The sequence below is a fragment of the Balaenoptera physalus genome (assembly GCF_965194825.1).
Source record: "Balaenoptera physalus genome assembly, chromosome: 7".
Taxonomy (NCBI): domain Eukaryota; kingdom Metazoa; phylum Chordata; class Mammalia; order Artiodactyla; family Balaenopteridae; genus Balaenoptera; species Balaenoptera physalus.
The window spans coordinates 88,425,726-88,442,396 of record NC_138886.1 but is presented as its reverse complement, the minus strand read 5'-3'; the positions used below and the strand labels follow the sequence as shown (position 1 = coordinate 88,442,396).

Below are 16,671 nucleotides of genomic sequence, written 5' to 3'. Positions count from 1 at the left end.
GATCCTAGGGCTCCCTTCTCTCTGCTCCCAGCACCTTTTAAAACAAAGAAAGAAAAGAAGAAGAAACACTTATGAGGGCCTTGGAGATGGTCTACTATAACATTGGCTTTGTTTTTATCAGATGTTATATCCAAAGTTTAATTAGCTGTAACTATAGATCAAAGATTGCTTTTTCCATGCTACATTTAATTTTATTCAAGAGACAACAGCTTCTGATTTTCCATTTAAACATTTTCTATTTGTGACTGATTTTGAATATTATTGTGTATTTGAAATTTTTATAAATGTATCAATAATTATGTCTTGATTTTAGTAATGCTTTTTTTTAAGTGCTACTTCTAATAGGATCTCCTTATGAAATTCAAATAATAGAAATTCCCTGCAAACTGATACATTTTATGGTATCATTCTGTTATTTTACTGTATCACTCTGTTGTTGTATTATTATGTTATTGTATCATTCTAGTCCAAATATGATATATATTGGGTACTCCGAATTCAAAGAAATAAAATTCATCGTGGATTTGGTCTTGGAATTAGGACTTAAGCAACTATATTTTATAAAATGAGTTTTTTTTGTTTGGTATTATAGCCTTCTTATTTCTCATTCATATTCCAGTAGTTTACATTTTGCACACTGGGTTTGCAGAATCACCCCTTCTGAACCAAGAATACCTTCTTGATCAAGAATTGTTGCTTACATACTGTCTGGCTCAGTAAGCTGGGAGAACGGTTGTCAGAGGCCGCCAGCTCGTCCTTGTCTCAGAAAATAGATACTGTGCTTATTTTGCTTAGCATGCTCTGCCCATTGCAACTCAGAGTGAGGCTACAGAGTAGAAGAGAAAATTCATATATTTTTCCTTATTGAAAGAAGGGTTTTTTCCCTCAAAATTTTGCATTTTAGTGTTGATCTCTGGGCTGTCTTTAGTATAGGGAACATTCATCTTTTAATTCAAGACTGTTCAGAATTTGAAAGTGAAGGTGTTTATGAAATGTGTGGGATTTGTTTGATATAAACTAACCCATGGTTTCTTTCCTTTATATTATTTATTTAGCAACCGTTGGGTTATGCATTATATTTGAAGCCTGAATGATGTTGATCTAATAAATCAGTAGGATTACTTTGAAGGCTTGATTATTTAGATCTTGCATGGATAGGATGACTGATGAAGGAAAATAAAAAATAAAATTTCATTAAAATAAATATTGTTAAAAAAATAAATATTGTTATAACTAATTTTCCTGATAATGGAAGCATTTAAAAGACATAGCCCACCTCCTTTGAAAACTACTCAATAGAACATAATCTAAATATAATAATGTTTTTCTGGGGTGCCTCCTGATACTTATTATTAAGAAATTGGATTGGAAACTGTTTCCTTATTTGCATCTTTGTTATTAAAAGCTTTCCTTTGTATTTTAGGCAATGCAGTATGGCTTCCTTAATTTCAATTCATTTAACCTTGATGAGTATGAATACTATGAAGTAAGTTTTCAAGGATATTGTTTTTAACTCTTTTATGCATGTTTTACTTCCAGAAGTAATATTCTTATTTTTTGAAAAATCAAACAATTTAGATGTGTGTAGAGTGAAAAAAAACTCAAGTCTTTTTTTCTCTTATTCCTATTTCTGTAGTCCTAGTTCATATTGATTTTTGCATTTGATACATCTTTCCAGAGTGAATGAGTGTGCTCTGGCATTTTTCTTTAATTTTTAGTTTAAATTTTTTTATTATTGATGACTTTCATACAGTGATTAAATGAGATAATGTTTGTTAAACCCTTAGCATAGGATCTGATGAAATGAATAGCCATTATACATCTAATTAACTCTGGAAAATATCTGTTTTTGTCAGAACCTATTGTTTCTGAGAAGTCAAGACACTTTTGGATGCAAATTACAAAAAGTAAACACAAATGGCTTAAATAAAATGGGGAAAATTTATTGATTTACGTAAATAAAAAGTCCAGGAGCTAGTGTAACTTCACTCATGACCAGATTCAGGTACTCAAGCACTTACCAGAAATTGGGCTGAAGCTAGTTTTGTTCCAAGGTCAGTTCTCCCCAGTTAGAATAAAGATGGCTACCAACAGCTTTGACTTACCCGTTTGATTTACCCAACTCATTGGAAAAGAAAATTCATAGCTCCAGCAGAAGACTCTCGAATTCCTCTCATTGACCTGGCTTAGATCATGTCTCTAGCCCTGACCTAGGTTGTGTTTTTGGTGAGGGTGGGGGATGAGTAGGTGTAGAATACTTTGGCCATCACAGGAGTGGAATCGGGTCAGCCCTATCAAATCATACAGACCAAGAAAGGTGGGGGGGGGGGGCACAGAGAGGAGAGAGTCCAGGCAGGCAAAACCACAGATGTCCTCTATGTTTTTTAATGTAGTGTATTTTTTTTTTTTAATGAGTAGTTTGATTCTACCATTCTACCTTCCAAGTAGATAATGAGTAAGATGTTATGCTAAAGGTCTTTTCCAGCCAAGAATACTTGTGGAATCTTGTTTTTTTTTTTTATCCTGCTATAGTTATCTTGAGCAGTCTCACTAATAATGGAGTGATTCCATAGACAGTACTTTATTCAGCAGTATCTTGAATCCTCAGATAACTGTTCTTTCACAATCAATTTTTAAAGTAACTATTATTTTAAACTCCTGAGTATAACTGAACTATTTTATTGATAAATTGGGTTAATAGTTACTACTAGTCACTACTGTGATGTACCAAACACTTAAAAGCATATTGTGTGATTCATTAGGCCAACTCTGCCTTTACTTCTGTGTAAGAGCAGTACATTTATAAAGTACAATATACATCAATATTTATTTACCATCTTAACTACTGAATATAATTGAATTATTAACACCATTTTTTGTGCTTCTCCTTATAAAATTAAACATTTAAAATAAAATATACTTTCTCTTTTTAGATAAGCAAAACTAATAAAAACACCAGTTGGTATTCCCTCAGTGTAGCACAGTGATGCCTTTATGTGTTTTTTACTAAGGAGTAATATAGGTGCTAATTAGCTTCCCTCTCGCTAATGTGGAAATTGCAGCATTGCGGGAGAGTAGCAGGGTCACCCACAAATGTCGTTTACTTTCAGTGAAACTGCATTGAGACACAGGGTAGCTACAGACCACCATGGTAGCTTTGTTTAGTCTCTATAAGTATATTTAGAAATTTTGGATTAGTGTTTTTCATTGAGTCCACGATGCCCATTTTATCCTGTTTTGAGTAGGAATTCTCTGAATTCAGGATATATCTTACAATCTGTGATGCCTGTGATTCAATGAAATCTACCACACATTTCTCATTAAAAACTCCAGACTTCTGGTTTTACTTCAAAATCAGAACATGTGGCAATGCTTGTCCTCATTCCTGCTTACATCTTTTAGCTTGGAATGAACTCATCAATTCCCTTGGCTGGTAATTAAGTCAAATAAATCAGTTTTGGGTTACTTGCCTGGCCTATAGATCTTAAGGCAACTCTTGATTTATTTCTTACCTGTTCTTAGGTACACGTATACATACACATACATTGATCTTGTTTTGGTCTTCCCTTTGCAGAAAGCAGAAAATGGAGATTTAAATTGGATAATACCAGACCGATTTCTTGCCTTCTGTGGACCTCATTCAAGAACCAGACTTGAAAGTGGTATGCAAGTACATGGGACCAGTATAGTTTTGTTATTAAAAGTATCTATCCAATATTTTCTTTTAAAAGAGGCCAAAGCTCGACTGTCTTAATTAAGTGTACGTGGACATTTTAGCACATCATTCTGCCTGAATTTTAACTTTTTAAATTTATTTTTTTCACAGTTATAATCAAACTGGTATTCAATCCCCAGTCCAGATACTGTTTCCACCCAGTTACAAGTGAAATTGTTATCCATTGTTTTCTTTCTGCATTTTACAGCATCTGGTGAATTTCTTTATGTAGGTTACCACCAACATTCTCCTGAGGCTTATATTCCGTATTTTAAGAATCACAACGTTACTACCATTATTCGTCTGAATAAAAGGATGTATGATGCCAAACGCTTTACGAACGCTGGTTTCGATCACTATGATCTTTTCTTTGCGGATGGCAGCACCCCTACTGATGCCATTGTTAAAGAATTTCTGGATATTTGTGAAAATGCAGAGGGTGCCATTGCAGTACACTGTAAAGGTATGTTTCTAGTGTTGGTTAAAAAATGGGGGACATGAATGTATATATGTGTAGAAACACACCATACTCGTTTAGATTATATGCAAGGACACATGAAGATGCCTTTGTTTTTTATAGAGTGCTTTTTTTTCCTTTTGTGATTTACTTTTTTTTCTTAAAACCACTTTATTGAGGTATGATTGTCATAAAAAGGCTGTACATATAAAGAATGCTTTTAAAACCCTAATTTCATATGGAAAGTATAGTAAATTAAGTTGTATTCATGGGTAATACTACAAAGGCTTATCACATTCATTTATTCATCAAATATCTATTCAGTGCCTACTTTGGTAGGTTCTGGCATATGTCAGTAAGCAGAGCAGACTCCAAGAGCTTATCTTTTGGACTTTATATTCTGACAAGTTGCTAGGCTTTCAGCAGCTAGAACAGTGCTTGGCACTTAATAAATATTTATTGAATGAATGTGTAATAACACATTGTATGAATATACTAGGATTTATTTAACTTTTCTCCTTTTGTTAGTTAACTAAGAAGGCAAGGGATACATTTTTGTTAAGAAAAATCCAACACTGGGGAAAAGAAAAACTAAACAGCAAACCCGGGGAATATCAGAAATCTAATCTCGAGAGTTCACACATTATAAGATTCAAATGTCCAGTTTTCACCAAAAAATCTCAAGATATACAAAGAAACAGGAAAGGATAGCTCATTCAAAGGAATAAAATGAATCAACAGAAACTGTCCCAAAGAAAGACCAGATGGTGGACTTACTAGACAAAGACATTAAAACAACTGTCGGGCTTCCCTGGTGGTACAGTGGTTGAGAATCTGCCTGCCAATGCAGGGGACACGGGTTCTAGCCCTGGTCTGGGAAGATCCCACATGCCGCGGAGCAACTGGGCCCGTGAGCCACAACTACTGCGCCTGCACGTCTGGAGCCTGTGCTCCGCAACAAGAGAGGCCGCGACAGTGAGAGGCCCGCGCACCGCGATGAAGAGTGGCCCCCTCTTGCCGCAACTAGAGAAAGCCCTCGCACAGAAACGAAGACCCAACACAGCCAAAAATAAATAAATAAATAAATAAATTTTAAAAAGAAAAGATGACTACTATCTTTGGGAAAAAACAAAAACAAAAAAAACTGTCTTTTGTTGTTGTTGTTCACCACATGGCATGCAAGGGTCCCTGATCAGGGATTGAACCTGTGCCCCCTGCAGTGGAAGCTGATCTCTGCATCACCCTCAGGGTCATACTAACCTTCTTTTGAAGGATAAGCCATGTTTGCAACCAGTTACCTCTGTTGTCCAGTCCTATAGGATCCCTGAAACGTAAAAGCCTTCCTTTATTTCATCCTGTTTCTGTCCCCTTTAGTCCAAACTGGCAGTCTTCCAGTGTAATCCCATCAGTATTTTTAGCTTCTGATGAGATGGCTGATTAAATCCATGGGTAATATCTTTATGGAACTGATTTTTCAATCATACCCTTGGTATCCAGAACACACTTTCTCACTTTTTTCAAAATGAATAGGCCTAGAATTTTCTAAATGTTTAGTTTCTCGTTCCTTTTTGCTTAACAATTACTTCTTCAATTCCTCTCTCTCCTCTCACATCAGTCAGGAGAAACCAAGCTGCACCTTTAACACTTCACTTATGAATTTAAATCTCCTTTGCTAATTATCCAAGGTTGTCACTCATAAGTTTTACCTTCCACAAAGCACTAGAACACAATTCAGCCAGGTTTTTTTGCCACTTCTTAACGAGGATTGCCTTTCTTCCAGTTTCCATGTGAGTCCGTTGGAATCACCATTAATGTCTGTATTCCTGCTACTAACAGCCCCTTCAAGGCAATCTAGGTTTTTTTCTTTTTTTTTTTTTAAATTTAACATCTTCATTGGAGTATAATTGCTTTACAATGGTGTGTTTATCTAGGTTTTTTCTAACATGTGCCTTAAAACTCTCCCAGCCTTTAGAATTCCAATGCCAAAGTCACTTCCACATTTTTACATAATGTTTCAGTAGCATGCCACTTCACAAAATCTGTATTAGTGGGAGTTTTCCAGAGAAACAGAACTAGTAGGATGTATATATAGAGAGAAGGAGATTTATTATAAGGAATTGGCTTATGTGACTATATAGGCTGGTGAGCATAAAACCTGCAGTGTGAACTGGCAGGCTGGAGACCCAGGAGAGCCAATGGTGCAGTTCAAGTCCAAAGGCTGTCTGGTAGAGAATTCCCTCTAACTTTGGGAGGCAAGTATTTTTGTTCTGTTCAGACTTTCAGCTGATTGGATGAGGCCCACACACATTACGGAGGACAGTTGGCTTACTCAAAGTCTACCAATTTCATCCAAATACACCTGCCAGGTTGACACATAAAATTAACCATCACAGGAGGTAATGATACTAGTCTAGACGAGAGTAAAGGAGGACAGCAGGAATAGAGTGGAAAAAAAAGTCCACGTGCAAATAGGTATAAAAGTAGAGTAGAAAAAACAGTTGGATGAGGGAGAAAGTACAAGATTTTAAGCCTGTATTTTTGGAAAGATGGTGGTTCCATTAACTGAAAACCCAGAGTATAAAACACTGCACTTACTGAGAATCATCGCTTAGAAAGTGATTTTCAATCTTGGCTAAACATAGAATCAAGTGAGGGATTTTAGGAATCTCTGTGTCCAGGCTGCATCACATACCAATTAAAACTCTCCGGTTGGGCTTCCCTGGTGGCACAGTGGTTAAGAATCCGCCTGCCAATGCAGGGGACACGGGTTCGATCCCTCATCCGGGAAGATCCCACATGCTGTGGAGCAACTAAGCCCGTGTGCCACAATTACTGAGCCTGCGCTCCAGAGCCTGCGAGCCACAACTCCTGAAGCCCTGGCGCCTAGAGCCCGTGCTCTGCAACAAGAGAAGCCACTGCAGTGAGAAGCCCGTGCACTGCAACGAAGAGTAGCCCCCGCTCACCATAACTAGAGAAAGACCGCACACAGCAACAAAGACCCAATGTAGCCTAAAATAAAGAAAGAATAATACAAACAAACAAAAAAACTCCAGTTGATTGTACTGTGCATCAAAACATGTGAACCACTGTTGAGGGGAGCAGAATCATGGGAAGCTTTTTTAAAAAATTCTACCTGCCCAACGAAATTCTGGAGCACATGACACCAGGTCTCATTGGTTTGTTTATTTTCCTAGCTGGCCTTGGACGAACAGGCACTTTGATAGCCTGCTACATCATGAAGCATTACAGGATGACAGCAACCGAGGCCATTGCTTGGGTCAGAATCTGCAGACCTGGCTCAGTGATTGGACCTCAGCAACAATTTTTGATGATGTAAGTGGATGGAGAGCTTTTGTAATTCCTCAGGAATGCATGGGTCTGGAAAGTGATGGGAAGTAGAATTTTCCTTAGGCTCCAGTAACAGCAGATAGTCTAGTAGGAGAAAGTTGTTTGTATGTATCTTTCTGGAAGGCTGTATTTTGATATTGTTACTTAAATACTGTAGGAAACAGGCAAGCCTCTGGATGGAAGGTGACTATTTTCGTCAAAAGTTAAAGGGTCAGGAGAATGGAAAACACAGAGCAGCTGTCTCAAAACTCCTCTTGGCTGTTGATGACATTTCAATCAATGGGGTCGAGAATCAAGACAAGCAAGAACATGAACTGGTAATCGAACCACCCCCATCACACTGTTGTCATTGCTTTAAGTGCTGTTGAGAACTTTTTAGGGCATGGAGAAAATTGTAGATAAAAATAATAAAGCACATTTTGAGGGATTATCATCACACATTTTTTATACTTATAGCCCTCTCTAGGAACTTTTTAGTCAAAATAGTTAAAACGAGGTTATGTGTCCATAAAACTAAAGTTTATTTTTTGTTTACTCACAAGGCACTGGTGATAAAAAGAGGTATGCGAAGTACACTCTTTAGATGGACCTCGTGACACCCCTTTCCCCCATTTTTTTCCTATTTCATGGTAGCTGATTTAGGGAACCAATTGTTCTCAGATGGGGAACTTTAAAGAACCAAGAGTTTAGGGGGTAGCAGTACTATATTAAGTGGTGGTAAGTAGATTGTGAAATTCAAAAGAGAGTGTTTTCAATACTGAAAACCCATTATGCCTCTTCACTGTCAAAATGTTTTATAACAAGAGTGCTATTGGGTTCTTTGTCTATGAAAGTCAACTTTTGGTTGTCTCGAAATGTGTCCGGTACCTTTATTTTGAAAGCAGCAAAATATTTTAGAGTTCATCAGAATGTTGAAGTATATTTATATGTGTCTATGTATGATCTATATGGGTAAATGTAGCTGCTATGCTTCGCTGCATTAATAAGTACAGCTTAAATCATTAGCTCAGTGTTTTTCTACTTACACAGTACAGTGATGACGACGAAATCAATGTAGTGACACAAGGTGATAGACTTCGAGCCCTGAAAAGCAGAAGACAATCAAAAACAAACGCTATTCCCCTCACGTGAGTCTGATTTCCTTCGTGTGGTTGTAGTTATTTAATTTGTGTATAAGGTCCTTCATGAGCATTTTTTCCTGTACATTTTCTCCATGGTTGCATGCCCATTATGCCACTTTGAAATGAATATCTACTTTATTTAAAATCTAAGGGTGTTGCCTAAGAAGCTCTTAGCTATCCTTTGATTATCTCTGTCTTCTGTTGCAACCTCGCTAGCTCATATAGACAGGAAAGCACTATTCGGAGTGATTTTTCTCCATGGATAATAACTGTCGACTAAAAAAATATTCACAGCCTAAAAGTTGAGAGTTATGTTTCATTTGGCGGAAATTTTTAGGACTTGAAGAAGCCGGGGAGGCAGCATCTCAAGTAACCCTGAGAGAACTGCTCCAAGGAGGTGAGGAGGGAGCCAGGATATATAGGAGTTTTGCAGCAAAGGTAGTCTGAATGTCAAAAGATTACTGTTAATAAGAGAAAATAGATATCTCAAGTTAAGGAATTTAGTGCTTTTCTATGTATGGGAAGATGCAAGAGTCTGCGCTCACTGAAATAATTCCTTTGATATGCTCCTCAGCTATCTGGGGCCAGTATCTATGCTGAGTTTCCTCAGGGCTCACCATGGGGAGTAGGAGTGGCTGCAGTCTGATGGCTGCTAGATGGCAGGTATTCTTTCCTTCCTGAGTTCCCTTAGGGCTCACCAGCTCATTGTTGGCTTGTGGCTGTAATCACTGATGACTGTGACATCCTTTGTTTACTGATATGACACACAGTATTCCATTTCTCATAAACATGTTACATCCTCAAGAGAGCGACAGCAGATATAAACTGTAGAATAACTGTAGGTTTGTCCAGAGTTATTAAAATTGTGAATTTCTTTAAATTTACTACCGTATTACACATAATCTGTTTTGATATGGTAAACTTTAATTAGTGGTGACATGGTGGCTTAATGTCATTATATTATTTTAAGTCAACAGTGAATTGATTAAACTATATTTTTATATTAATTTTTTGTTGGAGGAATTTTTCAAGTTACAGAAGAAGGTTCAGTATGGAGATAGGAAGTTTTATAGTTATTGGGTTGTGTGTGTGTCCACTTATACTTGCTTCTGTAAGTGTTAGTCGGGATTCAATCTCATGGAACGTCCAGGATTGTTAGAAAGATATGTAGAATCAAAAACTTGACCATTGTACTTTTTCTCTAGGGTATTCTTTAGTAGATGCTCCCACCTATACCAATGGATTCCTTCCTTCTAGTACCTTTCATTGTGGGGTGGGTGCCAAATTTCACACCGCCCCCCTTTTTTGGTGATGGAGATAGGTCATCTTAGTATTCAGTAAGCATCCTGTAATATGGCAAGGAACTATGACATAGTAAATGGTTATGGCAGAGAAGAACAGGCCTTTTTAATTAAAAGTAGTTCTTCACTGGTATCTTCTCATAATCTTAAAATCCAAAGTAGAATTACACTTAAGGGATGTGTCATCATGGGCCACTGCCTTGGGAGATTCTTAAAAGACCCAAAGAAAAGGAACGAGTTTTCCAAAATAAAGTGCCATGTGAATGAAAGGCATCAGTATTGATTATAGGCATTAATTAAGCATTCTCTTTGCTGTTTAGTTGTGCATTCAATCAACTAGAATGCTTTAAATAATTTATTTAATTCCAAATGCCATTTTGTTTTTAATTTCATTATAAGTCTTCATTTAAGGTCTTAATGGTTCTTTTTTTTTTTAGTTACTATTTTTTAAATTAGTTTATTTTTAATTTATTTTATCTTTGGCCATGTTAGGTCTTCATTGCTGCACGCGGGCTTTCTCTAGTTGCGGCAAGCGGGGGCTACTCTTCATTGCGGTGCACGGGCTTCAGTAGTTGTGGCACACGGGCTCAGTAGTTGTGGCGCACGGGCATAGTTGCTCCACGGCATGTGGGATCTTCCTGGACCAGGGCTCAAACCCGTGTCCCCTGCATTGGCAAGTGGGTTCTTAACCACTGCGCCACCAGGGAAGCCCTTAATGGTTCTTTTTATTTAGAAATAGTATAGTCCCTCCAAATAATCATTCTGAAGCCAATTTTAGACAGGAGGAAATAGCTAGTGCCCTAGAGCAGTGCTTCTCAAACTTCAGTGTGCATTTGAGTCTCCTGGGAAGCTTGTTAAAATGCAGATAATGATCAGTGGGTCTGGGGTGCCATCTGATTCTGCATTTCTGGCAAGCCTCCAGGTGTTAAAGATGCTGCTGGTCCAGGGACCACACTTGGAATCACAAGCCCTAGAAAATGGATGATTTTGTGGGTTGCTTTTAGTCATGTCCAGATTTTTCGTTCTGTTTTTAAGAATCTGCAGCATCAGTTTATTTCTCAATAGCTTGTTGCCTTCTGTTCAAAAGTCAAGTTGGGAGTCAGGGATGGGAATTCTGCTTAGTCAAAGGTTTTTGAGTTCGATAGGGCTTATAGGAAATTTTCTGTAGTTACTCTGAGTCTGCTATCTTGTGAATATGTTTTATAAGAGTTCAAATCATTTGATGCTCCTTTCTAGAAAAATGAGACTATAAAAGTCTCTTCCATAGCTCATGGATTTGTGGAAACATAAAAGAAAACAATAAATGTAGACTAAAATTAGAAATATTGTTGGAAACCAAAGATGACACTAGATGCTATGACATTTATCTTGGTATGTGAGGTTCCCTGGGGTGGTAGTTGATGGATGGCTGAATGATAGTAACTAGCAAAGACCGGTGGAGGAAAGACCAGCCTCTGTGCTATCCATTTGCTTAGTTATCTATTTACACCCCACCTTACCCTAAAAGGAGTAAAGAACACTGGCCCTTTGCTCTGAAGCACTCTTGGCATTCTTGGCATGTGTTAAAACAATCTTTTTTTTTTTTTTTTTTTGGCCACGCCTTGCGACTTGTGGGATCTTAGTTCCCCTATCAGGGGTCGAACCTGGGTCCTCAGCAGTGAAAGTGTATTCCTAACCACTGGGACTGCCAGGGAATTCCCTAAAACAACCTTTTACTTGGTAAAAGTTAAAAAAAAAAAGCTAGCTCAGGATTCCCTTTAATTGTAATTGTAACCCCCCAAAAAATAGAATAGTCCCCAAACCACCCTCTTCCCATACACACAATTAACAAGATTTTAGGTCACACTTTTAAAGGAAAAGCAAAATGCTAAAATTCTAAGCTCTTAATTATGCGTAAACACTCTGGGAGATTTAAGATTAGTCACAGCAGATTTTCCTTCCTTCTCCTTCCTTATCCCTTCCTGCTTTTTCAGACCCTCTTTGCTGTTACAGTCATCTCATTTTTGCTCTATTTGTAGCTCTTTTGGCCCTAGAAGAGGAGGTCAACTGGAGATTTCCTTTCCTTCCCAAGTGTTTGTTGTTATTTTAGAAATATTTAAAAGTCCCCTGAGAGAGAGAGTTTGCAGCAGCAGCTTGGGTTGAAAAATCTAAATTCAATTCCTGCCTCCTGATTTTGACCCATCTGTCAGTGTGGACATGTTATTTTGCTTCACTGTTGGTACTTAGCCAAATGAAAATGTAAGAGGGAAAGTTAATTAAAAATATATGAGTACTGGTGATTCTTAAAAGAAAGTTATAGTACATAAAGTAATCCAGTCATTGGTTTCTGTTTTACAGTCAATATTTGGGGAGAATTAAGTGTTAGAAATTGTAAAATTGGTAATTTTGTCAGAGAGCTTGTCTGATCCTGACTACCATGAAGACAGGAAATTATGTAGCACCATGATCTTGAAGTGATCTTCAGGATAATGGCAAGTATATTATTGTCTGTGCTAAAACAGATTGGGTAGATTTTGTAACTTCATCCATGCTGCCTATCTTTCTGCATTGTGCTGATGAATTCTGCTAGGTTTGTTAGGGGCGAAGGAAATGATGCATGAAGAGTGGAAGTGCATCCTATGGGAACAGGTAAAAATACAGATATAGTTAGCCTTGAAAATCCCTTAAAACCACCTAAACAGTACAGTGTAGGTGGGTATGTTTCATCATTGAAAAATAATTCTCATGCCATGAGCTTTACTAGAGGAACAAATGAAAATCTATAAAGCAGACACAAGCCTGTGTCAGTTCAGGGCTTTTTTTGTTTGTTTGTCTGGTTGGTTTTGCCTCCTTTTTCTCTGTGATTTGGTTTTCTGTGTGCATATTGTGCTTTTTGAAGAATTTCAATCGCATAGCTACGACTCTAATTTCAGTATCATACAGTTAAATTAACATGGGGTAGTTATCCAACTAGAGATTGGGTCTAATCTTTCTTTACCAAATATCAAATCTGTTTAAAACTGAAGACAGCATTTTTTTCCAACATAAAATGGCAAAATTTGATCCCTGTTTCCTGCTCCTTTGCATCGCAGCGTATCTAAAATTCACACGTGGCTTTATTTATTTATTATTTTATTTATTTTGGCTTCCCAATTTGAACATCTGTTCTTTCCCCTTCGCCCCTTTCCAGATGTTCCCTAGCTGTGCTGACCTCTGCACTGTGTAGTGTTGTCATCTGGTGGATTGTTTGTGACTACATTCTCCCCATCCTGCTATTCTGTCTCGATGGTTTAAGAACACAGTAGCCATCAGGACCCTTGACAGATAGCTGCTGTGTAAGTGTCCCATTCCACTTCTCTACTAGTGCTCACCTCTGGTGTCCAGTGTGTTTCTCATGATGCATGTTTTTCTCACTATCAGCTCTTCTAGCTTTGTTGATTTGCCTTTTTTCAAAGGTTCTTATTCTGAATCATTGCACTTCATGGGTTGGTGGCAGGGAAGGAAGTCTTCTCTGTTACTTTCATACCAGGGATATTAAAAGTAACACGCTTCGTTTAAGATGTGCTTACTCTTAACAGATTTTTTGAAATAGCAATTTATGATGACAATGACGCAGTTTCTTTTTCTTATCAAAAATGTATAGTTAGTTTGGGGTAATTGGGGTGGTTTTCTTTCAATCAGTTGTCTGTACAACTTTCCTCTGGTTTTCTAGAGTAAATATCGTTAATATATCCTTTCCAATCTAGCAAAAAGAAATTTCCCACTGGTTTTCTGCTGTTAGTAAAGACTTTATTTTGTAGCCATGAGGTCTAGTGAGCATTGCATCCTTTTTCACCTCTGATTCTGCCATTGTACACGGTGCTCTCTCAGCAGGCACCTGCTTCCCTAATAAATCTTCTGTCTTGAGTATGCAGAATTTTCTCCTCTACCTCGTTTCACTTCCTCCCCTTCAGGGAATACAGTTAAGTATAGTTTTCAACACTTGGTGTTGAATGAAGATAGGAAAGCAGAGAAAACTGGAGTCCCTTGTTTATGTTTGTGTTTTCACATGACAGGCACTGTGCTCCTTTTTCCTTCCCACTTTCCTCCTTTCCCAAAAGTAACTAGAATGCTTTTATTAGGTTAATAGAGGCAGAATTTGTATTCTCTTGATATCTTTCGTCATTAAATGAATACCTTCACAGTGAAGAGACTCCTTTTCTGCAGAAGAATGTGGCAAGAAGCTTTCCGGGAACATCATGTTAAGACCAAGAGCACAGAAAGGAGGGTGTATCCTGTGAGACTGTGGTTCACCATTACCCTCTTATGTCTAGGCTGCATTCTTTTTTTCTCTGAAACTTTTTCTTTAGCTCAAATTTTAAGAATTTCTTGTCTTGTTCCAACTTGGACTTGGGAGTTATAAAGGAATACAAAAGTGCCTTCTAGGATCTCCTCCAAAGTAAAATTCCATTGCAACCAACTCTAGTACTTTGTGGTTCGTTGAATGCTTTCAAATGGCTAGAAAAGATTTAAAAAACTAGCAGATGCCATTCTTTTCAAAATTAAGGAAAAGCTACTTAACATGAACCTATATATGACATTTTTTAAAAATCTTATTAATACAAGCTTATTACATAGGCACATATGCTATGTTTCTGATACGGATTATCCCTTCAGGTGTTTTGTTCCTTTACTTCTCTTATTGAGCCTAGATTTCACACATTTGGACTCAGGGCCATCACACACTGCATAGATTTATTCTTCTCAAACTATTCCGAGTGGCAATTTCAAACAGGTAGAGTCATTGCTCATAATGTTTAGGCATTTCATGGTTGTATTATTTTTTGCTGGGTAAGTTTAAAAAATGGTCTCTATCAGGCTCTTTTCTTTTTAATATTCTATGTAAGACATAACGTTTTTTGTTATTACTGACATTTGCCATTGTATTTCTAGCCCAAAGCAGAGTATTCACTTTAGCCTACCCTGATTAATTTGGAATTTACAGAAACAAAAGCTTTCAACAATAACAATAATGTAAACAGATATAATCCTTATATTTATCCTTTGAGGTGACTACTCATGGGCACTGTTGTTGACATTCACCTCTATTGGCTGATGATGTAGCATCGCCTGATAGGTTGTTTCCTGACATGCCTGGAGAGCTTCCTTATAACAGCACTTCACATGCTGCTTCAGACCTTTTAGACAGTGGGAAAGGCATCTCTGCAGGTTGCAGGGCCTCAGACCCATCATTTTGCAGGCTCTTTTTGTATCAGTGGTGGACAACCAGTGTAAATAGTGCATGGTTGAGCTGATGGATTCTCTTCTTGGAATGAACATTTATTTTCAAAGTACTTTGTGACTTGATAGGTGAGAGACCTGGCTTTTCAATTTTTTGCTTTGCCTCAAGTTGCAGATATCTTTGTATCCAAAATCGGAAAATATTGGGCCTCAAAAGATACTGCAGAGAAGAAAACGAACTCTAGTATGGGCAAGAGATAGAAGGTAGGACTGAGGGTTCTATCAGGAAAAGATGGAAAGGAGAAATGACATTTGCTGAATGTTGTCCTGCAGGGCCATGTGATTGGCCTAGTGTGCAAGGTGGGGGGTAGTGAGTTCCCACATCCCTGTGGCAGAGTGAATACTTCACACGTTTGCTAGCTTAACCTACCTTAGGGTGTTAACTTGTAGGATATCTCAGGTAATATCTAAGTGTAGTTGCTGTGTTTCCTTCCCACTTTATTGATGCATAACCTACAGATGTAATAACTGCTCTGTTTTTAATGCAAATAACTGGTGACCTGAATCTTTACTGATGAGATTAATGCATTTCAAATTTCTGTCATGCTCTCATTTTCAAAATTGCACATAAATTATTAGCTATTAATAGTATATTACTACCCAAAGCAATCTACAGATTCAATGCAATCCCTATCAAACTACCAATGGCATTTTTCACAGAACTAGAACAAAAAATTTCACAATTTGTATGGAAACACAAAAGACCCCGAATAGCCAAAGCAATCTTGAGAATGAAAAATGGAGCTGGAGGAATCAGGCTCCCTGACTTCAGACTATATTACAAAGCTACAGTAATCAAGACAGTTTGGTACTGGCACAAAAACAGAAACATAGATCAATGGAACAGGATAGAAAGCCCAGAGATAAACCCACACACATATGGTCACCTTATCTTTGATAAAGGAGGCAAGCATATACAGTGGAGAAAAGACAGCCTCTTCAATAAGTGGTGCTGGGAAAACTGGACAGGTACATGTAAAAGTATGAAATTAGAACACTCCCTGACACCATACACAAAAATAAACTCAAAATTTATTAAAGACCTAAGTGTAAGGCCAGACACTATAAAACTCTTAGAGGAAAACATAGGCAGAACACTCTATGACATAAATCATAGCAAGATCCTTTTTGACCCAGCTCCTAGAGAAATGGAAATAAAAACACAAATAAACAAATGGGACCTAATGAAACTTAAAAGCTTTTGCACAGCAAAGGAAACCATAAACAAGACCAAAAGACAACCCTCAGAATGGGAGAAAATATTTGCAAATGAAGCAACTGACAAAGGATTAATCTCTAAGATTTACAGGCAGCTCATGCAGCTCAATAACAAAAAAACAAACAACCCAATCCAAAAATGGGCAGAAGACCTAAATAGACGTTTCTCCAAAGAAGATATACAGATTGCCAACAGACACCTGAAAGAATGCTCAACATCATTAATCATTAGAGAAATGCAAATCAAAACTA

General features: G+C 37.5%; 1 protein-coding gene across 10 annotated transcripts in view; it reads left to right on the top strand.

Annotated features, from left to right (window-relative positions):
- Window positions 1–16,671, top strand: part of CDC14B (cell division cycle 14B) — a 106,028-nt gene that overhangs the window by 77,751 nt on the left and 11,606 nt on the right. For 6 of the 10 annotated variants that reach the window (XM_082469753.1, XM_082469746.1, XM_082469752.1 and 3 more), the window contains 6 exons: window positions 1,424–1,486; window positions 3,575–3,662; window positions 3,948–4,178; window positions 7,367–7,505; window positions 7,678–7,837; window positions 8,550–8,647. In XM_082469753.1, coding sequence (XP_082325879.1) covers window positions 1,424–1,486; window positions 3,575–3,662; window positions 3,948–4,178; window positions 7,367–7,505; window positions 7,678–7,837; window positions 8,550–8,647 — 779 coding nt within the window. Of the gene's footprint in view, window positions 1–1,423; window positions 1,487–3,574; window positions 3,663–3,947; window positions 4,179–7,366; window positions 7,506–7,677; window positions 7,838–8,549; window positions 8,648–13,111; window positions 13,257–16,671 lie in introns of all 10 variants that reach the window. The other 4 variants (XM_082469749.1, XM_082469745.1, XM_082469751.1 and 1 more) reach the window with 1 other exon arrangement.